This window comes from Rhamphochromis sp. 'chilingali' (assembly GCF_963969265.1).
Source record: "Rhamphochromis sp. 'chilingali' genome assembly, chromosome: 10".
NCBI classification, from domain to species: domain Eukaryota; kingdom Metazoa; phylum Chordata; class Actinopteri; order Cichliformes; family Cichlidae; genus Rhamphochromis; species Rhamphochromis sp. 'chilingali'.
This window is the reverse complement of record NC_137937.1, coordinates 33,934,861-33,962,201: the sequence shown is the minus strand read 5'-3', so window position 1 is coordinate 33,962,201 and position 27,341 is coordinate 33,934,861. Positions and strand designations below refer to the sequence as shown.

Here is a 27,341-nt window from a genome sequence, read left to right as displayed (position 1 = left end):
TTCTATTCATATTCAAAAGGGTTTCAAACTAACTGCCCAAAAAACTGTCTAAAAGTTTTTGTTCAGAAACTTCCATCCATAATTTCTCGAGAACAGCAATGAACCAAACCAGCATGTGAGAGTCTTCCTTCTCTGCTCTTGTTGGCTCAGAGAGGACAGAAACAGAAAATGTTGCCTTCACTTACGATCATACAGCAACAAAAACACAGGCTCTTGTTCTGAAAGGAATGAGAGGAAGTGAAAGAACAGGTGGCAGGAGGTAACAAGACACAATACACAAACACGATGCAGTCGGTCGTCCTTGATCACATACTCTGGATCGGTTTCACAGCTCATGATCCAAACTTCAAAATAAAAGCGCATATTCTGACTCAGCAGTTTGAACTGTTTAAAAAAAAAAATAGGCAAAAACTTCCTCCAGTAAAATAAACTGGTGACTTAAACTGGATGAAATTTAACTGGCGATAAGGTAAGCTGGGCATAGGGGTCCTGTTTGTTTTTCCCCACAGGTCACTGGGAATGGCAGATTAAAGTTGGAGGTGCAGAAATCCTAACATCCTTAACTGCCAGCACTCGTGGGTAGTAGAAAATCAGAAAAGAAATGAAAAGTAAATATCTTCATTTAACTAAAGACACAATATTTCGGTTGAGAGGATCAAAACGCTTTCTTCAAAGAAACTGTTCTTATGAATTCCTTTTTTCAAAATTACCAATTTATTTTTCATTTATTTATTTATTTATTTATTTATTTATTTATTTAAGGGAATATCTTGTTTTATCAGTTCAAATCTCAAATATATGTGAATTATGTTCCACATTTTTAAGGTGGAAACATGCCTTCAAATGCTAAGCTTATGGAGAAAAACAAAAACAAAAATTTTCTTTAGTCAAAAGTTTGAATATTGATCATTATTGTGTAAAAAGCCCTTAAATAGCTTTCTGCAATCACCTTTTTCCTCATGCACAACAAGGAAAGAAACAAAATCAACCAGAATTTTTAAAAACAGAAAAAAAAAAAGAAAAGAAAAGAAAATTCACCAGGGCCATAACCCGTGCTGCGTTCACATTATTACGAAAATACGACTTTTCAACCCAAAGAATTGCTCCCTGCAGATTTTAGACTTCATAAAAATGAATAAGGGAACTCAGAAATCAGTTTTGGTGTATCAGCATTCCTAAGGTATTATTCTAAATGTTCCAAAGCCTCAGTCGTGACATGAACGCAGCACAGCGGGGGGCGGGGGGGTTGGGGGGGGGCAGGAGTTAAACATTGTGAACTTTATCAGATTTCAGCTGATTTGCTGCCTCACTTCTCTTCTTTACTCTGAGCTTAATAAGGAGGAGCAGGAAGGACCCAGGAGGACATGTGCATTATGGGTAGTGTAGTTTGACAAGAGCCAGTCAGGACTGTCTGTGAGTAGATCGGATTCTATGAGATTGCCTTGGCTTCAGGTAAGAAAGCCTCCCAGTATTTTATCAGCTGAAAGAGGAAAAAAAGTGAAGAAATATTCAGTTAGGAGACAAACACAAACACAAGGCATTTTCTTTCATTTTTATGGAAAACTTGTTTTGTTCGTTCCATCCACACTATATGGAAGCCTGTAGGTGCCAGTTTTGTTGTTTTGGTTTTGGGTTGTAATTTCCTTACTTTTAACTGCATAACTGTTCCCAAAATAACAATTAAAATGGAGACAAGTGCTAAATATTTGTATAAAGCATATAACTATTTATATTCTAAATTAGAATCCGTGTTTTTAATCTTTCTTTGTCAAATAAAAGACACCAAAATTTATAGCTTGACATCAGTCCTCAGTACTCAGATATGCAATTTATTTTATCTTATATTCTAAATATGTAATTACCTTTTCTGAAAAAGTGCAATTTTCAGACAGTTTTTACACAAAAAATATGTATCTTGCTCAAATGAAAATTAAACATTTTTTAATTTTCATATCAATAAATGATATTTACAAAGTTTAACACAAAAGTTTTTTTTTAATTTAAAGTTTATATTTAAAAGAGCGTTTCGAGAGTATTTTAGTTGTGATGAAAAATGTCACTAACAGTTTTGTTTACCTGCTGTTGTGTCTGAACCAGAGACTCCAGGTATTTGATAATGATTGTTTTAAAGTCCTTCACTCTCTCTTTCTGTTAGAAAATGACATAAAAAGTATATTTATTTGCCCACCTCATTTCATCATTTAACAGTTCACCGATTCATATTCACATTCACCCACGCACCTCAAACCTGCTGACTTCTTTGCGGATGGTTTTGGAAATCTGCTCAAAATCTCTCTCGCCCTGCTGGACCTTCCCTTCCAGCTGAAACACACATACATACAAAAAAGGGAAAAGAGAAAACTACATTTAGAATATTTCTGTAATTCTAAATTTCATTGTCATATTTTAGAAACATTGCTGGTTATTATTAAGTGTTTAATGCCTTTCTGCAAAAGTGCAGCTTTAAAAACTGCATCATAATTAGGATTGTTCTAGATGACTGATTTCACATGCCAGTTTAAATAAGAAAAAAAACAATATGACAATACCAATCAGTAATTACTGATGTTGTTACTGATAGTTTGAAGTTTACAAAGACATATTTTAACCAAAAAAAATCAGATTTGACTTATGTGCACCTGTAACTTGTATGTATCTTAAGCATGAAATTTGAAAATGCCCACTTTGTCTATTAAAACTCCTGCTGGAAAAGCTGGAACAGAAACAATGTTCTGAAGTAAATCCAACTGGGACTTGATTTAGAATGGGATCTATGATTTAGAATGGGATCTATCACAGGAAATGTTGTGAGCATATTTGACACATTGCAAATACCTGAACACTGATTATGTCAGTAACAGGTTCATCTACACGATATTTTTCATGCCAACATTTCTGCGCCCTAAATATAACAGGAAGAACTATTTAGTCGTACATAACCTAAAGTGTTCTATACAAACTAGTTTCCTTTGTGTTAAAAAAAAAAGGAATTAAGAACACAAAATAATGTTTAAATGAACGACTGACTGTGAAAATATATATTTTTAATATATTTTTAAGCTAATACAGGAAACAAATTAATGTCATACTTTTATTTTTCATCCTGATCTTTGATCCGGTGCTCATAAAGACGACTTTAGCATTTTATTTGTTTTCGTAAAGAGCTTAGACCTAAATCACATTTCCCTGTTAAGAACTGACTCAGCAGAGCTGACTTTTATACTTTACATGTTTTTTTTATTAAGGTTACTAATATTTAATTAACAGACAGTTGTAGTTCAGTAAGTCTTTAAAAAGGATAAAACAACAATGAAACTTAACTAAATTATTATGTGTTATGTGGTCATGGATAAAAAAACAAAACTAAACTAAACTAAACAAGAAAAACTATGATGTAAGCTATGAGGATGCTTATAAAGACTTTGATTAGATCAGCGATTCCCAACCTTCCTGCCGGATGTACCCCTTTGATAAGGTCGCAAATATTCTCATTTAATTCAATTTGAACCGAATACTAACACCACTAATTATATAAAAGCTAGATTTCGATGATATTTTTCAGACAACTGAACAGTCAGTCTGTAATTCATAGCTTGCTTTCATATAAATAAGGCACTTTGGTCCAGCTAGCATTGTTTATTTGAGCAATTACCGTATTTTCACAACCATAAGGCGCATTTAAAAGTCTTAGATTTTCTTCAAAAAGTACGGCGATCATCGAGCAAAGAACAAGCGGGAGAAGCGTTTCGACGGTCACCATTCGGCTAAAAGCAGTTTCACTTTCACTTTTTATGAAACGGTGCCATTTTTCCATCCGGACCAGGACTACGGTAGCGCAGCAACTTCCAGCGGATTATAAGGAAAAGCTGGCCATCTTCCGCTCCTACTGCAGCAAACACATCGGCGACAAACACATCCAGCGATGGATGACCGATGGAGACCAGTTTCACCAAGAGTGGAAGGCAGCGCCAGGCGAGTTACGCCACAATTTGCCAATGGATTGTAGATGCTTGGGCTAACATGTCTGCTGGCACTGTTGTTCGAGCTTTCGCAAAAGCCGGCATCATTTCCGAGGAGCCGCACGGCACGGAAAGTGACTCTGACAGTGAAGAAAGTGAACCTGGCATGTTTGATGGAGATTTAGCGCAGCTGTTCAATTCAGACACAGAGGATGAGGACTTCGATGGGTTTGATTGATGATAAAAATGTGAGTACCAAACTTTGTTTTGCTCCTGCTTTATTTTTAAATACGCACACTTGTATGCTTGTGTGTTGTTGATGATGACGATTACTGGTAATAAAAATGTGAGTAAGGTACCGAACTCAGGTTTGCTCCCGCTTTATTTTTAAATACGCATACGGTACTTGTATGCGCCCTATGATCCAGTGCGCCTTATGTGTGTGTTAAATACAGTAATGGCACACATAACTGAGACTGCGCCTTTTAGCACAGTGCGTCTTATGGTCGTGAAAATACGGTAATAAGGTACGTTTGGCTTTTTATTTGATTTAGCTACCATTTTTTCCTGTATGCTTAACATTTAATCCACACTTAAGTTGGGCATTCTCAGTCTCAATAGCTGCAGATGGCTCAAATCACCAAAGCGAACCTGATCTGTGGTACAAGCGTGTCTGGTTGGGTATCACTAGACTACTCGATGTCACATGAAAGAGTTTGTCCATTCACTGAAAGTTTTGAGTCAACATTTGGTCCCAAAGAGAGAAACTTTAAACTGGTTCAAAACCTGATGGCTGTAAGAAAACTCTTCAGATTGACGGTCTGATTCATGTGACGGGCCATAACAGCAAAACAGAAAAAAAAGGGTAACATGACAATATGCCACAAATGAATACTGATAAATATGAGAACTAAACAGCAAAGAGAAGCAACTCAAAGGTGTGAAGCAGGCGGTCGGGCAGGTGAACACAGAGATGGATGGACAGACAGACAGGGCAGGTCCTACCTCCTCAATCTCCTGGTTGCAGGAAGGCATGGCAGGAAAAATGCAACAAAAGTTAAGAGGCAGGGAAAAAAAATGCTCAGAGCTTCCAAAATCATAGAGGAAGATCCAGAGACATGAGCAAAAACACAGAGGAGAAATGCAGGCACTGAAAGGAAAGGAAATCCTCCCTCCAACACAAAATAAAAATGCTGAGCATGTCTTTACATAATTTATCAGCTTATGTCTAGTTAGATAGTTGCAGATTTAATTCAACACTTTGATCATGTTACTGTATTTTCATACGTCTCGCTCGTGATTTTATCTAATGTGACACATTCACTGGAAAATCTGAAGTATTTTATGGACTGAAATATTCAGATGGCTCTAAAACATAAATCTGTGTGTTCACTATGGAGTGATGTTAGCCTAACTTAGCATAAAGACTGGAAGGAGGAGCAAAAAGTTCACTAATTAACATGTAATTTTAAAAATGTAATCAGTGTATAAAATATTTCTAATCTAATACAAAACAGCTTGATTGTCCATCCACCAGACATTCACTAACAGCCTAAATGTTTTTCTTTTAAATGCTTTGAATACCTGTGATGTCTTTTTTGCCAGTTTTTGTTGTACTGCTCCAGCAGGCAAATGGCCAAAATGACATCATCATAAAAGATCAGTAGTAAACATGATGACAAAAAGGTTTAAAATTTCCTGAAGACATTTTTGGCTTCTTCCAGATTAGCTTTTCATGACTCATAGTTTAAAATAATCTTCATCTTGGGGGGTGCATTTGTGTTCCAGTGTACCCGCTAACTATCTGAAACAAGTTTTGGGCCCTCCCCTTTAAGGACACCCTTCCTTTAAACCAACTTTTGAACGACTGCCCCAAACAAACCAAAGGTCTGAACAGCAGGTTGGTGAGGGCTCTTTGTGCCCGAGATGACCGTATATGGGATATCTGCGCTCACTGACACCATTAAGAGCCAAGACAGATTCGAGCGGTCTGAAGCCTGAGCTTTTGGCTCACAGGGTTTTTGCACATATACTGACCTCATTTGAAACTTGAGTATGCACCACTGTAACAGCATATATGTCTCAGAAAATAAGAAAAACATGTAGCCTCTCCATCTAGAAAGTTTGTGCTCTTGAAAGGCCCATCCTAATTATTTTGTATGCAAACTAAATTAGTATAAAAGATATCTCTCTATATAAATAACACGTTCGTAGAAATAAAGATGAAGTCTGGGATTTTAGGTTGTTGGGAGGAATGGTTTCCTTGCTATTTTTCTCTGTTTTACAAGAAAAATAAGTGTTCAATTAAATGCATATCATCTTTAATGTACATGGGTTTGTGTAGATGGACTTGGTGAAGATGTCTGCAGACAGGTATAGACATGAGAGTACAGAGAGGAAGTATTTTGTCTCCACTATTTATGTAATCTGGTTACTTTATTCCTTAACTGTAGTTACTCAAAAAACAAACCAAAAATAATCTGATATAAAACTGGGGAAAAACAAAACAATCAGTCAGCACCACAACCTCAGAAGGGGCATTTTTAAAAGAGTAAAACCATCCTACAGAACTTAATTTAGACCCAAGTCCCTCTGGACCCTGTAGTGCAAACACAAGCAGAACAAGTGAGTTCCTTAAAAGGCTGTCGTACCACGGCTGGAAAAGATGAAGAGTGAGCGTCTTTCACCGAGAATGGTTTCTAAATACGAACCTTCTGATCTCATCTAGTGAAGAAAGGAAATCACCACCAAAAAAAAAAAAAAAAAAAAAAAAAGAATCTATATATATTATATTTTTGTTTTAGCTGTAATGTGTTAAACATCACACAGGAGGAAGACTTGTTTCTTATAAAACAACGTCAAGTTTCCTAAACTGAAGAAAGCCCTTAATCGAAAAATTTAAAAGTCTGTTAAAATATCCTGTTAATTTGGAAATGAACTAATTAATTATTTGGGGTTAATTAATAGTAATTGTGTGTCCCAAAAAATTCCCTTCATGCTCTTTTTTTCTTTACCTTTCAATAATAAGGATGAAATGTTGTTAAGCATAAAAATGATCAAACCATTCATGCAACTCTTAAAAAAAAAAAGACATTAATTAGAAAGAATAAAAGCTTTTTTAAAAAATGGGAATAAAATGACTCAGAAATGATCATTTGTGTTATAAAATAATAATTGAGTGTGGGGGAAAAAAATGTGTTGGCGCAAAAAAAAGATTATTTAGATTATTTTAGAAAAAAAACTCAGACTCCGATTCACAGACTCTGATAGTTATTTCAGTGTGTTGCCCACAGGGGGCAGTGTGGGTTAAAAATCTGACTGTTCACCAAAGACTAGTCCACATCTCTGTGACAGAGGAAACTACAGCCCAAAATAACACCAATTATACATAATTTTCATAGTTGATTTTCATCTACTGAGTCATACTGACATTAAATAGACTCTTGTATCATAGCACACTGTTAATGTGGCCATAAATGTACAAGAAAGCTTTTATTGCTACATCCACTGTGCATCCTTTTTCCAGGCAAAGCTGTTTAAAGGCAAACTTAAACTTATGATGACATTCAGGTTTGAAGTTAATTCTGTGTGTTAGAATAAAGAAGCCAAGTGGAATATAAAAAAAAAAAACCGCTGAAGGAATGAGAGGAAGTAGAAGTGCAGTAAGAAATCTAGGTCAAAATCACACACATGGGGGCAACTTTTGTCAGACTCCGTTTAGGTCAAACAGCATTCAGGTATGGATATAAAGACCCAGTCATGAGCTATTAAACCATAACCTCTGATATACTGCATTTCTTTTTGTGTGATTATTCATCTTGATCTGGAATATGGAGGTTCAGCTCCGTCATAGCTTTAAAAAAACAACTTCCTTTCACTCTGACATTATATTAAAAAAACCCCAATATGATTCACTTTGTGTTGACTGTTCACGACAGCTGTTGTTTTTAACGGATGGCAGTAAAGCAGAGACCCATTAAGCTCCACAGTCAACTTCCTTCCTTATGTAATCTTTCAGAAATGTTTCTTCCACATCACTAATGCTGCAAGCACGGGCACAGAAAAACACACAAATTACCAAAAACTAATAGAAACTTAAAAAAAAAAAACCAAAAACAACATTTACCATTTAAAAAAAAAAAAAAAAAAAAAAAAGAAGGACATCCCTGATTTTAAGTTCTCTTTAAATGAAGCGCTGGGATTGGATAAAACAGATTTACCTAAAATCCAGCAGAGCGTAGTCAACGTTTAACATGATGTGTGCAGCGGTGGTTGAGCAGCAGCGGTTCAGCAGCAGCAGCGTGCTGTAAAACTCTTTTTCTGGACTTTAGAAAAAGCTCGTGTGTGTTTTCTGTTGGCTGTTGTCAAAGCGTGAACCAAAACCCGACTGACAGGCGGCAAAACTCTCGTCGGCTCCAAATAAATGTTGGTTGTAACTCTACTGTGATCTGTCCTCGTCTGCAGCTTCTGACAGCCTCCCCCACCTCACCCAAAAAACCCCCCCTTTCTCCACCCAAAACCCCACATCTGACAGCTGCTCGGCTCTAATGCGCAGACCCCCCCCCGACCGTCTCTGTTTGTGTGTGTGTGTGAGCTGAATCCTGACAGACAGCACGGAGGATGAATTTGTGTGGTGACAGCTTCAACAGACGCTCTAATAAAGTACTTTTCTGTTCTCTTCTGCTCTTGTTTGTCGTACCGAGTTCAAGTGAAGTCTGCGGACGAAAAGAACAAAATATTTTCACATGAATGAACCGTGAAGGTGCATTTATTCGACCTGACCGGGCATCCCATCAGAAACAAAACCACAGAGAGAGGAGAGTCGCTCCTGAACGACACCATATGTTTTTAATCATACTCGGAAGGGTTTCAGAGTAAAAACCCAACCTTAGAAAGTAATTAGACGGGAATTTGGTCCAGGTGGAATAAAGATGGCAATTTGAGATCAGAGAAAAAAAAAAAAAAAAGCGAGCAATATAAATAAAATTTTAAAAAATTATGTGTGTCGTGTTTTCATTTTGGAAACTAGACGGAATTATCAGAGGGTGACGCATCAGAGGCCTTGACTGACAGCGAGGATGTTAAAACGACGCTCCTGTGCAGGTAGCCCACCAACTACAGAAAATAGAGCTAACAGCATCATAAAAGCTGTCAGTCTTATAGCTTCAGGACCAGGTGTATTATCTTTTGGGAGAAGCTGGCTAATGATAAGGTGGTGCCAGGTAAGACAGAGGAATTTGGAAATCAAGGATTTCCTCTGAAATTTGGCTTCAAGTGATTGCTGCGTCTGATCCAAAAGCAGCAAGACCAACAGCTGGACGCCGATTAAGCGTTTGGAAAGGTGACAGAAAAAAAAAAAAAGTGAACAAAACGGGTTGATTTAAAAGAAATAAAAAAGCCACATAAAATTGCATAAATTGTAAGATTCCCCAAAACACAGTCTGCAACAGGTGGATGGTGCTTCTTTAACCCCCCAAACACAATGAAATGTCTTACTTTTCTAATATTATAACCAAATTCAGATTATTTGCTGAAAGTTCTAATATGTAAAGTAGAGTTGTGACACTAATGCACAAATTGTTGGGCTGTAAAAAGTGCCTTTGTGTGGCAAAACAAAGATGTCAGATGACACGGTGTGGGTGTGCTTTCAAACTGAATTCCCATTTGTGATGAGCAAAAAGTCTGAAAATCATTGCATCAAAAAAAAAAAAAAAAAAAAAAAGCAAAAAAAAAAAAAAAGCAACAGTTTTGATGACCAGATGAGCAAAAATATCAAAAATGGGATGATCCCATGTGTTCTAATGGGATATTTTGTCATTTCTATCATAGTAAATGTTATTTTTGGTGATGATGTTTCACAAAACGACCGTCTTACCTCTTTGATCTCGTCTTTGGCCTGCTGCAGTTTGTCTGGTTTGTTGGTGAACTGCAGTTTGGCTTCAGCTTCCCGTTTCTTCTGCAGCAACATCTGACTGTCCTGCCACTTCTGCCACGTCTTCATACGGTGATCAAACACACCCTGAGCAAACACACACACTTATTGTAATTTCTGTTCTTAAAACCATCAAAAATGAACAAAAGCTCTCAAAAGAACATGAAGAAACAACTGCTGTGACCAACAAGTCTGTAATGTGAATTAGTCTAAAACCCATTTGTACCACAAGATGGCGCAGTGATGTAACCTTTATGCAGCCATTAAGAACACATTCTTATTTGTAACGATGAAAAAATGAAAATCTTATTGAAGAAAATAAGCTAAAAAACAAACAAACAAAAATGTCACTTTCTATCGTTTTATCCTCCATTTATCAGACATACAGTCTTGAGCTACATCTGGTCGCTCAGATGTAGTTCTACGCTTCTTAGCTCCAGCACGTCCGGATTAACCTCTCATTCGTTTGTAGTGGGAACCTTCAGCAGTCATGAGTGGTACCTTCACGGCGGTGAGCAGGCGGACGTAGTCACCCAGCAGCTCGGAGAAAAGGTAGAAGTCAGCGTTGGCCTGGTCCTGGTGCAGCTGATCGATCTTCTCCTCCACCTCAGCCAGCTGGGACAGAGCCCGAGACAGAGCTGTGTGGTCCTCGCTGTTCCCCAACATGGCCGCCGACTTGGCAAACTGCGCCGTGTTCACGGATAGCTCTGGAGGGGAGCGAGAGGAGGACTTTAAGAGTCAGCCACTTTACAGGGTCTCTACTCACAAGCAGAGGAAGAGTTCGGACATTTTATCAGAACTTTTATTTTTAACTTCTATGTTAAAAACTTTCAGGTGTTTTCTTTTGTTGGGCTTAATACAGTTTTCAGCCTCTGTCTACATACGGAAAACAAAGAAGACAGTGTCAAAGAGAACACATTTGTTTTGGTAAACACTAAGCGTACCTTTCCTGTGACAGACCAGAGACTCCACGCTGGTGTGAAGTTTCCTCAACTGAACGTCCAGATTCTCAAAATGCTGCTGCTTCTCCTCAAACCACTGACACAAACACAGACACACCCAGCCATTAAAACAGTCTTCATTTATCCAGTGTTCCCATCTGATTTTCATTCCTTACTGTTATCTTTCCTACTTTATTTCCCTTTTCTTGTCACTTTCACCTCTGCCTCCATTTCCAATTCTTTGCTCATCCAGCTGTTTCTTTCCCTCCTTATTTAATTTTCCTGCTTTGCTTTACATTCATTCTTTCCTTCCCCCAGCTCCGCCCCACTTCCAGATTTCTTTTGCGTTTCCTTACTTTATTTTTCCCCAATCTTCTGTCTTTTTGTCCTTCCTGTCCCTCCTTAAGTTACTGGCTCACTACCATCTGTTTATACTTCCTTCTTTCTCCCTCCTCCATCTTTTCCCTATTCATTTCTACCCACACCTTATATTTTAAAATGCATTTCACTTCCCATTTTAGTCTTCCTTATTTTCTTGTTTCCATCCCATCTTCCCTCCTTCTCATTTCACCCTTCTTAATCTTTTTTCATTCCTCATTTTCAGTAGTACCTCTCCACACTCTTTATTAGTCCTTATTCCCCCAGTCGAGTTTCTTCTTTCCTTCCTTCATGATCTTTTTCCTCTCTTTTCTGTCTTCCTTATATTCTCCCATCTTTCTGTACATCCTTCAGTCTCTCTATTCATCCCTCCTCCTTTCCTCCTTCGCCCCTTCCTCTCTATTCGTCACTCACAGCATCGGACTCGTTCATCTTGATGGTCATCTTGTTGACTGCATCTGCCGCCTTGTTGACCATTCGCAGAAGTCCGGCGCTGCTCAGAGCCTGAGTGCTTACAGCCCGCGGCAACTACACAACAAGCAAACAAACAAACAAACAAACAAGCTCAGGTTCTCATTACCTTTATATTTATTTGGCTCATTTCTTCATACATTTCAGCTTATTCCTGCTTTTCGTTAGTCTCATCCTTACTGCATGTGTTGCGTTTAATAGCCGTCTCTTTGATTTAGATTGTTTCCACCTTCCTGATCACTTTGTTCCTTGAGTTTTTTCCCCTGCTACTTTTCAATTCCTATCGTTTCTCGTTCCGGTTCCGTCTCCAAACATCTCTGGTCTTTTCTCCTTTCCTCTCTGATTGTCTTGTCTACCACATTTTAGCTACAAACAGGTTTAATGCAGCTTCTTTATGTGCTGATCGTCTTTTACGGCTACAAAAACCATCACAGAATCCTTTGCATCAGAATGAAAAAGCTGGGACACCCATTTGAAAACAGCCTCATTTTTCTTCATTCTGGAAAAGTTTACTTTTTCCAGACATACAGGGTTTTCCTGTGACGGCTTACTCCCCCCCCTACTCCAATCTCATTTAGCAGGAGCAGCAGCAGCCGGAGGACGGCGGCGTCCCCGGGGCCCTCAGTTAAGGGGGGGACGAGGGTAAATGAGTTGAGGTGGGAGGTGAAAATAGCTTTCAATTGCAGCTCGGTGCCATTCACCCCCTCCCTCCACCTCTCCCTCCTCTGGTTGTGTTTCATTAAGCGGGCCAGACGGACCGACACGCTCGGTCAAGCGTCCGAGCAATTCACCTGTTAAATCTGTGACACAAAGCCATTTATTCTGGACCCAACGACTGCAGCTGTATCACAACACAATCCCACCAACAGTCAGGTGGGTAGCAGGGGAGGAGAGGAGGGAGCGGGGCGGGGGTAGGATAGTTTGAATCCGATGTTGCCGAGGATTTGTCGGAGTGGACAATAAAACAAGGAAACAGAAAACGCCGCAGGCTGTTAAGCCCCGAGGCAGTTTTTGGAAAGCTCTGTTCACAGCAGCGGCTCTGGGCTTTGACCTGGTTGGGACATTTTGCCACTGGTTGGGAAAAAGAAGTGAAGAGATTGGAAAAGTGAGGACCTGTTTTTTGCCTTTTTTTTTTTTTTAAAGGGTTTTATTTGTTTTTTGCTCTGTTAGGGCAATCTACCTTCAGGTATGATTAAAGAAAGATGACATTTACATAGATGCCATTAGTTCTCACAGGCTGAATCAAAATAGTACCCTGATCTTTCAACTATGGTCATCCTGTAGCTCTGTTTCTAGCAGGCCTATGGACATTCAGATAAACAACCTTTATGGGGAACTTGTTAGGCAAATTGTGGTGGCTCAATAACAAGGCGGCCCACCATGATCGGTCGAAACAGTGCAGATGGCCCAGTTAAATATGCAAAAAATATATCAATTATAGCAAATGAAACTATATAAATAATACCATATGCATCCAAATTATGCACGGTTTAATTTGTTTGATTATTGATGCTGAAAGAGTTTTTCAAATCAGATTGGTACAGCAGTTGTTGGGTTAGGACATCTTAGTTTCCCTGCAGTGTAATAGTAGATAGTCTCTTATGGATGTGAGGCTCATTAGCAGTTGTTGCTGGTACAACTGTAGATGCAACAGCAGTCCAGACAGATATAACATGTCAGCTAATTTGACACATTTAGCTGAATCTATTTCTAGTTTATTTATTTCATTGTTCCTGTTGGTTCATCTTTATCAACCACTTCTTATACACTTAACTCTGTTCTATGAGGTGTATGAGCACACAGCAGTTGTGTTAAGAGATTTTAGTGGATAATCCAGTGTCAGTGAAAAAAAAAAAGAACAAATAGGCAGCTGTCATTGCCTGTATAACTTGCACTGTTTTTAATGTCCAGCAGGGGGCGATGCCCAGATTCTAACAGTGAAATCATTCAGCTCATTCCTCTAATCGTCACTTGAGACTGGATTCAAAAGCAACTGAGAAGCTTCACAGTCTGGCACATCTTTTGGTTTTAGTCTTTATAAAGCTGTGGCTGCTCCCTTTTACTTCATTTGCGACAGCTTTAAAAGGTATATGGTTTTTCTCGCTTTTACTTATGCCTTTAAATTTTATTAAGGCCTGTTTGAATATCAAATCTGTATCAACTGCGTAGCTAGCAATCCACTAGACTTCAGCCAATGAGAGTGAACTGGACCTCTGTACAGTGTTTGTGCTGTTGGTGGATTTTGTTGAGTGAAAGTATTCTATTATGTACTTGGCACTAATTAGCAGACATCTGTGTCTGTGTAATGCACTGTGCAGGTAACCTTAGTGTGAGATAAACTTGAATTAAAATCAAGACTTCAAAACGAGACTTCATTAACGAGTTAGTGACATCACGGTGGCTAAAACCATCTTTTCTATACAGTCTATGTTTACTATTCTGCAGTCTCCAGCTTTAGCGTGATGCATCATAGAAATCCTTAAGCACTGGATATCGATACTCAGCTCCAGCTACTCATAGAGTTTGCTGCACTAAAGGTTTTCTCTCAATTAAGGTTTAGTGTGGAAGTGCTCGCCGTTTTTAATGCATGAAATACCATCTCTTGTTTGTCTGGAAAATAAATGGACAAACACTTGTGTGGGGAAATAAATTGATTTTTCAGCTCACCTGATTCAAAAGTTTCACCGCAAACAAACTGCATGTTATAACTGAACGTGCTGCTCAGAGTTTTAACTCAGTTTTTAGCGTTAAAGTAAAAATTAAACTCCAGAAATAGAACAGAGAGGTCTGACTCCAGGTTTGCAGGTTGTGTTGATTTTCTGCAGTGGAGCGTTGAAGCAGTTTCTAAATAATGATGCAGACTGGTGCCCACCGCTACATTCAAAAGACACTGGGCTGCAGGAAGTGCTGCTGTTAAAACTACATCAGTTCAGTAGGGAAAAGTGGAAGCGCAGGGATGTGATGATAATGAACAAGTTTGCTGAGGTTTGTCGGAAGTCCTGCCTGCACTGACTGACGCTGATGAGTCCAACATCTCCAAGCAAAAGGTGTAATTTTTCTTATTTACCTCCGAGCTCTCCAGGAATTGCAGAACGTCAGGATCCTTCAGCAGGATGGGATGCTTCACCGTTCTCATCAAATATCTGAAAACAAGAAGAAATATGAATCAGAAGATAAACTTTTCTTTTTATGAAGTTTAGTTTCCGGTGCCATCCCAGATGACATTGAGTAATCAGCTTCTTCTTTGACACGACTGGCTGGTGTTTAAACTCATTATTTTGCAATTCTCAGCTCTGTTTTTATACGTGCCATTCAAGGAGCTCTAATTAAAGAAAAGCACTGCCTTATGCAATGAATCCAAAACAGACCACTGGAGTTTTACACATTTTCTGATCTGACCACTGCTGTGAAATACTTATATTTGATGATGTTCCTGATATTACAACTCTAAATCATGGGCAGCTTATAGGTCAAGAACTGGCAGGATCATCAAGCTTGCAACGTTTGCATTTCAGTCTGGATTTTGGAATATTGTCTTAAAATTTATATTATAAGTCGGGGTTGTCACAGTATCAGACTTTTACTACAAATCACCATTCCTAAAAAGGTAACAAGTTAAAAAGAAAAGCATCAAACTGCAGGGAGTCAATCAGACCAGTGACAAACTCATGTCAGGGAACAGTGGTGCATGTATAGGGAGAAAGCAGGCGAGAGAGGAAGAGCAACAGCAGCAAGAAAAGGCAAGAAATTTTTAAAATAAGAATGAACACCTCAGCAGTCTCCGGAGCTTTATTCAACAATGTCACAGTACACCAACTCACTGAGTGGGTTTGTTCTGGGAAGTGAATCTTCCCTGTTGTGTGAGAGAAGCTGCAGCCGCCAGAGAAAAATAAATGATTTTAGTAATTATGGCTCTTCTTTAGTCATCTTTAAAGTGTGGCTGCAAACTTAAAGTCAGTTAAACTTAAGAGATATCAATCTGCCCCTCATTTGTTGCAAATGATAGTGACAACAGGTGTGCCAGAGAGGCAACAAGAAAACCCCCCATAAGGGGAACGGTTCTGCAGGTGGTGGGCACAGACTCTTATCCCTCCTGACAGGATTTTCTCTACTTTTGCTTTTTGCTAGTGTCCTTGTCATTACTGGTAGCTTGAGACGGGCCTGCCACCCATTCTGGTTTCTCATGTAGACCATCTTTTCATCTATTTGTTACACTTCTCGACTCTCTTATTAACTGATGCCACACCTGACCTTGAGAAATGTCTGATCCAATAATGCTAAACAGGCTTTACTTTTTCGGCACCACAGTACAAAGTCCATGTCATGTCCAACTGAGCCCATGTGAGACTAGCAAAGGTAACTGCCTGAGAACGCAGTGAGCTCTAGACGGGCAGCAGCCCTCACAGGGTGCTAATCTTTGGGCTCTGAAAGCAACACGAGTGCATGATTTAATGAGCTAAATTTATTCCACAAAGAGAGGTATTTAACATTTTCAGCACATCGACGATGGCTTCTATTCTGCCATCGGACTGTTTAATCCTCCAAAAGTTTACATTTCTATATTCTGGAGACACCCCTCCACCTTCTCCCATTGTTGGTTTGGTGTTTGCACAGCATTTGCTTTTGGAGGGGAAAAAAGTGTTTTTCAAACAACGTATACTTGTTTTTAACTTTACAAAATTCTATTAATGTGATCTTATTAACTGTGTGTGTGTGTGTGTGTGTGTGTGTGTGTCCGTCCATCAGGGTGGAGTTCTGAGCAGCAGCTCTGAGCTCCATCAGCTGTCACTGGCTGACCTTCCTGTCAATCAAACAGCATCAGTAAATGGCAGCAGAATGTCAGCCCCGCCCCACCCGTCCTCCCTCCACCTTACTGCTCAGCATTCAACATAACACACACAAACAGACACAAACACAAAGATGGAGGTTTTGATAATGATGCACCTGATATTTGTGGTTTAACCATCATTTATTTACAGTCTGAAAACACTAACAGCTACATTCAGTTTAGCAGCTTAAGGTTCAGGCAAATTAAAAGTCTCCTGTGAAAAAGGCCTGAATTCCACGTTTGATACAACAGCTCTTCAGTTCTTTTTTTTTACATTTCCAAGTCATTTCTTTATATTTGTAATCCCCTGTTTAAGGTAGCTCTGTTTCTCTCACATTTTTAGACTTTTGAAACACCACACAGATTATAATTAAATACCTATTTCATCATCATTCTGGGTGAACAATGACAGAAAACAAACTGTGCAGCTGTACATAACAATAACTCTGATATAAATAAAAATTTAGCACATCTACCACAAATACAAAATATCCAGAAAGAGACTAAAAGCATCCACAAAAAAGTTGCAAATGTATTGAATTAACTTGATATTTCTGATACAGTCCTGATCAAATGTTTAAGACCACTTGAATAATGGAAAAAAGTCATATTTTGCATGGTTGGGTTGTAACAAGATTCCAAGTAGAGCTCCAACATGCAACAAGAAGAAACGGGAGTGTGACAAAACATTTTTTGAGCATGCAATTTATTGAAAATAACCCTTAAACTGAAACAGGCTGATCAAAGGTTTAGGCCTGCATATCTTTAAGAGGCCAAATCTATGCAAAAATGTGGATTCATTGTCAGGTAGTCACACTGCATGACGTTCTGAAAAAAAGTCAGGTCAGGTTGTCTAATAATTTAATCTATATTTATCCTCAAATATTCTTGACTTTCTAACACATTAAAAAACACAAAAAAAGGAAAACAAACAGTGTTTAGCAGCTGATGTGCATTTTTAGACCTCCATTAGTGTTTGAGAGCATCAGAGATAATTGATCTAAAACTGCTCCCAACGTTACATCATCACCGCATGATAATGATACAATGCAAATGTGGGCTGTGATGATTCATATTTCCCAGTAATCTGATTTCTATAGATAATAAACCAGAAAATGCTCGCTAGCAGGTCACTCATCACACACAAACACTCATTTTTCACGTTAAATGTCTGAGGACAATCTTTCATACCTCTCGAGTGCCGACCTTCTCTTCTCTACAAACTCGTTGGATGACTGGTCCTCCTTCCCCACCTTCACCTTTGTCATCCCTGCAAAGAGGAGAAGCTCATTAACATAACTGAATAACAAACAGGTTAAGGACGGGACATTTACATGAACACATGCATGCATATGTTGTCAGTTTTCTCACAGCCTCCTCATGCTTGTAGTCTTTTCCTCTCCGACATTAATATTGTTTTTCAGTGTATTAATTAAAAATTAAAACCACGTAAGTGAATATTTTGCATTAATACATGAAATTTCCTGTAAACATTATACATATTAAACTTTATATATTAATAACATTATGACAATAAATTACTATTTATTTAAAGTAATATCTTTATATATTAATAGCAGTGTTATGGACCACATGCTCTTTCATGTGCTCATTATACAGATCTACTGTCCTTTGCTAAATTAAATGGTTGGCTAGCTAGATGTATTTAAGGATATTTTTAATACAGATAATCATGCTCCAGGGAGCACAGACACATTTGTGTGTCTAGTGGTTCAGGGTTCAGTTCACAGGGCATTCCCTGACAGTTAATTTGGGGCTTTATCTCAGTGCAGTTTAACTCTGGGCAGCCCACATTATCTTGATACAAACCCTCTGACAGGTGTGACAGAAAAGCATTGTTAAGTATAGACACTTTGGACAGCGTCATAATTGTAAATTGCCAAAATAGATTTGAAATGAACCAATCCAGACGCGGTTAAAGAGCAGACCTTCAACTTGAAGTCACGGGGTTGGAATTTCAGACATTCGTATACATAGACAGTTCTGTATTTTCAGGGGTTCAAGGTAAATTCAATAAATCATAGATTGGTTTCTTTTCACATAATAAGTTAAAATTGTTACACTTTTCAAACATTTGTGGACTTCACTGTAAATGGTTGGTGAGGAGGACCCAAATGCTCTGTTCTTAGTGAGGCTGAGGGATGAGTATCACGTCCCAGTGTTGTGACTAATGACTGATTTGCTTCATCTGTGCAGGTCTTAGACTGCAGTTAAAATGAAATTAATGAAGAGATTTTTTTATTTTTTTTGCAGATACTGAAATCTGCCCAGGAGTCGAGCAGGTGCAGCATGTCGCGCTGCATTTACTCACCTACGATGCTTTTCTCCGGTGCAGGGGGGACGATGTAGCCTATGTGCAGGTACTTGGAGGCCAGTTTACTGTGCAGACCCAGAAAGTCACTGAAACGCCTTTTTACAGCAAACTCATTTCGCTTAAACAAGGATATGGAGGTCTGAAGGAGCGACATAAAAGGAAAGACAGAGAACGATAAATTATGAGTAGAAGAAAACAACATCTGAAATATAAGTTTGGCAGGCCTCTAAAGCTTTCAGCCATCGCTGCTTTTAGGAAGAGTTAATTTAATGAATACTTTTTGTAAAAATATAACTAAAAAATTTGATTTTTTGATTAGTAAAATGTTTTTCTCCTAGCTAAAGATAACTGAACATTAAAGCAATGTTTAAAAAGAGAATGATAAGTCCCCCTTGCTATACCACCTTTATGTTAGAAATATAAAATGACAAAAATAAATGTTAAACAAAAATCAACATTATATGAATATGTTGTATAAAAATCTCACCTTGGTCGTCACTTTGTAGGCCATATATGCATTCATCCCATCACCTGGAACACACACAGAAAGCTGATTCACACTAAAATAATTACTCTAATTACTCAATTGCATCACTAGTATCTACACAAACCAGTGAAACACACACACACACACACACACACACACACACACACACACACACACACACACACACACACACAGTTAAAGAAGTAATTATACACCAAGACAAATATCTGACTGATGTAACAGGAATACACTGATCAGGTGCCAGACTAGTTAAACTGGTTTCATGTGTTTCCTTGCGGTGATAGACAAGCATCAGCAATTTACTGTTTAATGTTCCTTGTTTGACCTTTATATTTATTTAAAGGGACTGTGCCTGTTGAATAACTAATGACAGAGTTTGTTCAGGGATCTAGCAGGGCTGCAAAGCTCCAGTGCTAATGCTTAGTGTAATAATTTCCTGCATGATGACCAAGATTGTGATTAAGCAGACTGTTGGTGTCTCCTCTGCATTTTTCTTCATCTCTCAATTTGTGGTGGAAGCTGATGAAAACAGAAGAAGCTGATGTGAAACGGACGAGAGGAAATGCAGAGTAACAGGGGGCTGATGGGAAATGTAGGCTTAGTGAGTGAGAGAACCGTCTCGTAATGCTGCCACTAAAATCAGTTGCATTTCTGGCTCTGGGAAGCATCTCGGAGATCTTTGCGTGGATATGTTATGATGTGAAGCCATGTACTCACCAACTTTCTCTGGGTCAGACACCGATATGTGAATGTCAAAAGAATCTCCGCCCTCCTCTTCTTCAATCTACAGAAAATAGGAGCAAAACGTTTCCCAATTTTATTCCTCCAGGGAAATTGTGTTAGTGTCTGACATCAGCACAACAGCAAGATGAATATTTAATGAAGACAACAGGGAAAAAAATGCACTTTGTATATTTAGCAACTGATGTCCTTTAGCTACTAACCGATAATATTACAATAGAAATGTGAATCAAATCGAAAGTTATAAAGTGTAATCTGAGACTTTTTCAAAACAACATTTCTGATTTATTTATTTTTTAGACTCCACTCAACACTCAGAAGTATATGTGTGAACAATTCCCCATTCAGCAGGGATTTCTTTACTTTCTGCCAAATACTTTTTCTAAATAAATGCAGGTTTTCTTTAAGAAAGGATGAAAAAAAGTACTACACCTTCCAAAACAGAAGGAATGCAAGCTGACCAATAAATGTAAGTTTTGAAACAATGATTCCAATTTTAATTTTTAGCACCTTTCATGCAAAGTAACCCAAGTGGTTTACAGATAAAGAAAATAACAATACAATAAAACATTAAAATCCTCACCATTCAAACTTCTAATACTGCTCAAAATGCAATTAAAATACAACAAGGAGGCCATTCCACACTTCAGTGCCATTAAATTCAAGAGTAAGGCAGTATAATCAAAGAGGCATTGTTGGTACATAAACTGAAAGGCAACTGCTGACAAAGGAAGCTACTACTTCATTGAAGGCTTTATAAGCGAGTAATTGGAGTTCGAAGTATAGCAGGATTTTGAATTAACGCCAACTGTCAGCATTCTTAAGGTGTCAAGTACAAAGTGAGCTGCAGTAACCTAAGTCACTTGTAAAAGTATGCGTCAGCATTTCAGCAACACTGGAGTTAAAAATTGTCTCATGTTTCGAAGTCATTTTTGTCACTGTATTAAAATGTCTAATAAAATTCAGGTCAGAGTCTAAAATTGTTACCAGATCTGGACCTTGTGCCTTCAGACAGAGCAGCTGCTTCAGTCTCTGTCTTTCTGGTATTTTAATTCCACATGTAAGACCTCTCTTTATGTTCATGACGTTCTAAAACATTTTTACGTATACAAGCAGCAATGACAATATTATACGTAATAATGTTGCTGAACACATACAATGAAAAGAGAAAAGGGCCGAGAATACTTCCTTGAGGAACACCATATTCAGTGTCACATTAACCTGCGAAACTAGTCAGGCGCTACACCACATATCACAATATTTATATGGATTTCTCCAGCACTTATAGTCATCTCGATATGCCAAAAAGATGCAATTTAAATTTGTCAAAGTAAAATAATTTAAATCTGTGCTAAACCTCTGACAGTCTACCAACCCACTGAGAGTATACCTGCCTCTTGCCATAAAACAGTTATTAAATCTGGTAGTTATTACACACAATTTGGAAATCCTTTGTTGAGATAACAAAGAAACATTCAAGAAGTTAAACGACCTGCGGGCCTTTATAATTTGATGATAAAAAATGCATTAAAATGAGCCTTTCAGAAAATGCATTTGCTCTAGAACAAATAAACAAATTTATAAGAAGAAGAAAATAGAATATAAATATGTCACAATAATAGAAGAAGAAGAATAGAATAAAATTATGTCACAGGTGTTTTTGTTCTTTTAAGTCTCAAACTCATGAGACTGAAATTAATCTAAATTAAAATAAAATGTAGGAACTAAATTTTTGCTCCAATTTGAAAATACACAAATACACAAGCACTTTGTTTAAGAAAGACTTTAGAGGAACTGCTATCAGAGTATTAAAAGCCAGTTTTGAGTGCCGTTACCTCATCAAATGAGGAGTGTGTGAACATGTCGTCGTGGGTGTGGCCAATGCGAGGGGTGATGACGGACGTGGGAGGGGTGATGGGGGTGATGGCGGGCGATGGGCCATCGGACAGCAGAACGTCTCTCTCTGGACTGTCCAACGAAACCTCCTCTGTCGCTTCTATAACACCACAGAGACACAACAGGAAGTCACTGAGACTCTGTGTGATTCAGGCTTCATACTTCCAATGACTCATCTGTTTTGACTCTAATGGAACCATAATTTACTAAATGAATATCATTCTGTATTCAGCAAGACGGGAATCCAGCTCATCAAAAGCTCATCGGGAACAACTTTATTGAGGTCACAGACGGTGAACAGTGAGGTCCTTTTTGCATAGATTTCTGTCCTTCTCTTTGTAGTCACTGGAGTTTAATTTTAATGTGAAAGTGAGTTTGTGGATTCCTACCTGCAAACAGATCCTCTGGATCGTCATCAAAGAGCGAGTCTTGCTTGGGTCCATTTGAGTTGGTGCTGATGTCCTCAGCAGCTAAACTGGCTGGTTGGGACTGCACATTAACACAGATGCAAAAAAGTGTGAGATCTTGTGCAACAAGGAACAAAGGAGCTTTGACCTGATGATAAATTATATCATGTACTAATTCTGTGCACAATGACATCTTATTGTGCAGAGATTTGAATTATTTACCATTTCATGCCTTGCTTCCTTTCATCACCTATTGATTTTGGTAGACTGAGAATCTATCATTGATATTTCAGTTAAATAAATACTTTATTAATATCCAAGTCTGGAGAGCTTTCTGTATTGCAAAGACTTTAATAAAAAAAAAAAAGTAGTTTAAAATGTCTCGAAGTAGCATAACAAAACTGTTTTGTCTGTTTTCTTCTAAATCTCCGCTTCTACAATCAGACTTCATATTAACTCATAAGAACCCAGGGTCACACGTGTGTCATCGCCTCTTCACACATGGAGGAAAGTTCCTGTTAAAGTTCCAACTTTGACTGTCCCGAAGTTTTTTCCTGACAATAAAAATGGGTCTGGGCTCTAATGGGTTAATATGTATCTGTTAAAAGGTGACTAATGCAGGCACAGCAGAAATTTCAACAGCCTACATCTGTGTAGCAGAAACCACTGAATTCCTCTTAAAACTGAAGCTGGAGTTTGCACTTTACTCCACGTTGTTTCACTTCCAGCAAACTTCTGAACTCCACAGAGCCTGAGTGTCATTTTCACGTCACAGCAGACTGACTCAAATTTAAGTTCTTTCCTGCCAGCGCGGAAGAAAAGTGGAAGGAGAGCAGCTGCCACATCTGCACAGAAGCTGTGCAGACTCAACATATTCTACAGAAGAAGCAAGGCAAAGAAAAAAAAGAGAAAAAAGAAAGGTTCCAGCAGTGTGTGTCATCCATCCTGCTGAACCACAGGACTTCCTGCCTGGGCCAGCTGCTCCACAAACACTGAAGGTAAAACTGATCGATCAGCAGCACCAACAAAGGCTGAACAGGCTGCCTCCTCCAGAGAAACAAGAGACTTCAAAGATTAGAAATGACTCATGCCTCACTACAGACATCACAAGGACTTCAGAGAAATGGGCTACACCATCACTGAATCTGATATCTTGGATTCTGCAAATACTGAGTACTGATTTGATAGCAGTGTCAAATTAATAAGCTCTATTCTTCACAGTGATGAACTGACTGGCGGTCATTTCTTTATGTGGTCATCATTGTTCTACTCAAGAACCATTTACCTGCACGCAACCAGAGCGTGCTCAAACGTGATTGTTCAGACAAGAAGAAGACACCAACAATCCTGACTACAGACTCTACATATTCATATGCAGTCTTCTGACACTTCCGTTGCTTTTTCAGGGAAGAAGAAAGTGATTCTCAGTGACCTAAACACACTCCTTCCCAGCATAAACTGTCAACTGCACAGAGCAGTTGACAGTTTATGAATCACTTGTGTAGAGTGTGTCGCAACTTTATTGCTTTAGGAGTGGAGATTATTTTATGTGCAGGTTTCCAAGTTTAACGCCTGATCTCTAACACGCTGATGACATGACTAGAGAAAAGGTTCCGATTAATTAGGTTTAACTGATTCACTGTTGCCTCACAACAACAAGATCCAGAGTTCGACTCCCCCTCGAGGGTCTACCTCGCCTCTCGGCCCGTGGTAGCTGGGATAGGCTCCAGGCCCCCCACAAAGTTGGATTGGTAGTTTAATCAAATGCCAATGTGGGCAACAACATCGAGCTGTCTCTGTGAGGGCTGTTCTGATTGGCCGGTTATTAGGGTGGCAGATGGAGCTTTCTCTGGTCAGTGTGGTGGTAAAATACTGAATGAACCACACCTGTACAAACAGAACTCAGCTGGACTCCCAGAAAGAGAGAAGTGGGAAGAACGAACGAAGGAGAGTTTTTAGCTGAGAGGACAGAAAGAGTTGAGTGTGGAGGCAGGAGGAGGAAATGAGTGATGATAACGAGGAGCTTCCTCCCTCCTTACTCAGCAAGCAAAGAGGGGTCAGAGGAAACACCGCACGCACACAAACACAGCAGAGCAGCTGCTTCCATTCAACAACTAGTGTTTCAAACTTGCACAGTTCCAACAAAACTGTGAGGCTTTAAACAAACTTTGAGGAAAATCACAGGAAACTGATGGATAATTCATGAAAACAAAACTAACCGCTGATCTGGACCCTGAATCAAAATCAAATGTGAAACTTACAAAAAATATGACTCAAATGTAATCGTTAAAGGGCCTCAATTTACTAGAAACTACAAGAAAATAGAACAGCAAAACCTGCAGCACAAAAACATGAAAATTATTGTTTCAATCAACATCTTTCTAAAACTAAAACCAAGTGTGACCAGGGGTGGGTTTTCTGAAGAACTGTCAGACTGGATCGCAGTCGTTTAAGGAAGGGGGAAATGATAATAGGAGGAAATACATAGTGGATTATGATCAGAAACACACAAGAGAGAATATGCTTCACCTTCCTGCAAACCAAAACAAAAGCGGGAAAGAGGAGGAGTTAAAACGTTAGTGGTCACTCTGTCAGTTTACTAGTCCTTCTGAAGAAACATGTGGGCCATGAAACTGTACCCAGGCTGCTAAGATGGGGAAGTGCAGAAGTGCATCACACACACACACACACACACACACACACACACACACACACACACACACACACACACATGTAATCATAGAACAAGAGAATATAAATTGCTCCTTCATTCGTTTTTCTGCACCTGCCTGTTTCTATTTAGGCTGAAACACGCACCACAGTGATTCGGGTTGGTCAAAAATGGTCAGAAAGGACAAAGATGGTATAAAGAACACATCAACAAATGTAAAAGCTGAACAAAAAAGCTCTCTCATGCATGCAGCAACCTCTGGGAACAGGAGGTGCAAAAATCTATAATTCCTCAAAGGGCCACTTGGCGCTTGTCAATACCCAACTTTTTTTCCTCCCATGATCATGAAGTTAATAAGGGCACGGCCACTTTCATTGACACAAGAAGCTTTAGCTAACTGAACTGGACCTCCCGATCAAGTTGATGCTGGTGACCTCTTGCAATTATCTGAAACATAATATGGTCTGCTGTGTGGCACACACAGGAAGCTTTTGCTTCAGTTTGTTTTTAAAAATACTTTAAGCTAACCAAGCTTCATACTGTTCACTCTTCATACATCTTGCATGTCACCCTCTCATCCAAATACGTCCACTTGTGCCTCCAAAAACCTGACATGGTTGTGGCCAAAATGCAAAAAGTGAGGCTTCAAAATGGCGAGGGCTCACATGATGCCATCTTTCATTTACAGTCTATGCTTTTAATGCCATTACAAATGTTTGTGCTGCAGCTTTGTTGAGCTCCCTTTAAAAACAAACATTTTAACACTAATACGAAAAAAAAAAGATTCCGTTTTCAAACAAATCTAGTCAACACCAAAACACAGAAATGTTCAGCTTGCTGTCATGTGTCACAAAGTACTGTATCCAACCTTTAAGTCTAAGAAGCTGCAGACAACAAATATTTGACAGTAATTACTCTCTGGATATTCCACTGATCAAACAAAAGGCTGGAATAATGACCACTAATGCCATCTAAATCTTATCAAAGCCAAGCCCTATACAACAAACTAGTTCAGCATTAGTAAAACTGCCGTTTTACATATTATTACTCAACATTTTGACCTTGATATTTCTTCTTCTTTTGTTTGTTTTGAGTATCTTCGGTGTCCCTTCACTTTGTCAAAAAACTATAATCTGCCTGCTGGATTTTCTGGGCTGCTTTCACCAGTATATTTACATAATTTTGACAAATAATAATTTCAAACTTTAACCACTGTCTTTAATCAGCTCAGATACACAAACATAAAGAAACAAAGAAACTTTAATCTGCTAAACTATTGTTTTTCCAATCCGCCTTGAATGTATCATTTACACCTGTGTGACTGTCACCTGACTGCAAGAAAACACACCTCCATTGCGCTTTTTCTCAGCCCAAATAGACCTTATCGGCTCCTGTAACAGTGGCTTAGAAGGCCACCGTCTGGTGTATCAACACCTCGCATTTTTAGCCGTTTTCGTGAATGATGACAGTGCAAAGATATATGCAATAGAAGCCTCCACACACGCCAAACTTCATTCAAAAATTAAGCGATTTTAAGGTGTCCAGCCTGCCTGCTGCCCCTCCTCTAAGTTTCCATCTGTTGTCAGCTGGAGGCATCACGCCCTGCCTGCCACAGCTCCCCTTCGGCCTCCCCTCATCACCTCCTCCTCACCTCCTGTGTTGTGGCCGGCTCCGGGAACAGTTCCTCCCCGTCCTCCAGCTCATGGAAGTCGGTCTGCTCCGGTGGAGCGTCCCTGGCTGTATCTGCCATATCCGTCTTCTGTTTCTGCAGTTTATTGTGGTGATGATGGCTAGCAGCTAGCTAACAGACACACACACACAGCCCTAAAACAGTCGACTGACAGGGCGAGAGGAGGAGGAGCGGGGAGTCAGGAGGTTTTCCCAGTTTGTCATGTGACCAATAAAAGGAATCCCTATGGGAGCCAGCGCGGAAAGAGAAGAGGACTCACTCCGCCACGAGTTTGTGGAACCTCTCTGCGAAAATACGAAACATAAATTGAAAGAAAAATACCTTTTCTTTGAAGTTTATTTGTATCATTATTTAATTTTTTTATTGTAAATACTATATTGAAAATTATAATAAGTAGAAAAAGTAAATATTTAAAATGGACGGATTTTAGTTCATTTAAAGAAGAAAGAAAAACCGAATTAAACTGAAATATATAAGCTAACAGTAGAAAACTACAGATGTGATTTAGTCATTTATGGTATTTTTTCTTTAAAGATCATTTAGAAAAATGCAATTAAAAAGAAATGAACTGCTTTTATAAATGG

The 27,341-nt window shown here is 38.8% G+C and overlaps 1 protein-coding gene across 1 annotated transcript; it reads right to left on the bottom strand.

Annotated features, from left to right (window-relative positions):
* Positions 1–724: 724 nt before the first annotated feature.
* Positions 725–26,924, bottom strand: snx2 (sorting nexin 2). Its single transcript, XM_080893542.1, has 15 exons — positions 26,719–26,924; positions 22,379–22,478; positions 21,929–22,089; positions 20,070–20,136; positions 19,332–19,375; positions 18,842–18,983; positions 17,701–17,779; positions 14,749–14,824; positions 11,625–11,738; positions 10,836–10,929; positions 10,393–10,598; positions 9,835–9,978; positions 2,242–2,322; positions 2,077–2,148; positions 725–1,480 (listed from the first exon to the last, which is right to left on the bottom strand). The coding sequence occupies exons 1-15, from the start codon at positions 26,815–26,817 to the stop codon at positions 1,430–1,432; spliced, it is 1,530 nt and encodes a 509-aa protein (XP_080749668.1). The 5' UTR covers positions 26,818–26,924; the 3' UTR covers positions 725–1,429.
* Positions 26,925–27,341: the final 417 nt, after the last annotated feature.

Coding starts and splice junctions, on each gene's coding strand:
- snx2 (XM_080893542.1), bottom strand. CDS start 26,817: ATGGCAGATACAGCCAGGGACGCTCCACCGGAGCAGACCGACTTCCAT. Junction 11,739..14,748: donor AATTCCTGGAGAGCTCGGAG/GTAAATAAGAAA, acceptor CTTGTTGTGTAG/TTGCCGCGGGCTGTAAGCAC. Junction 9,979..10,392: donor GCCTGCTCACCGCCGTGAAG/GTACCACTCATG, acceptor GTGTTTGCTCAG/GGTGTGTTTGATCACCGTAT.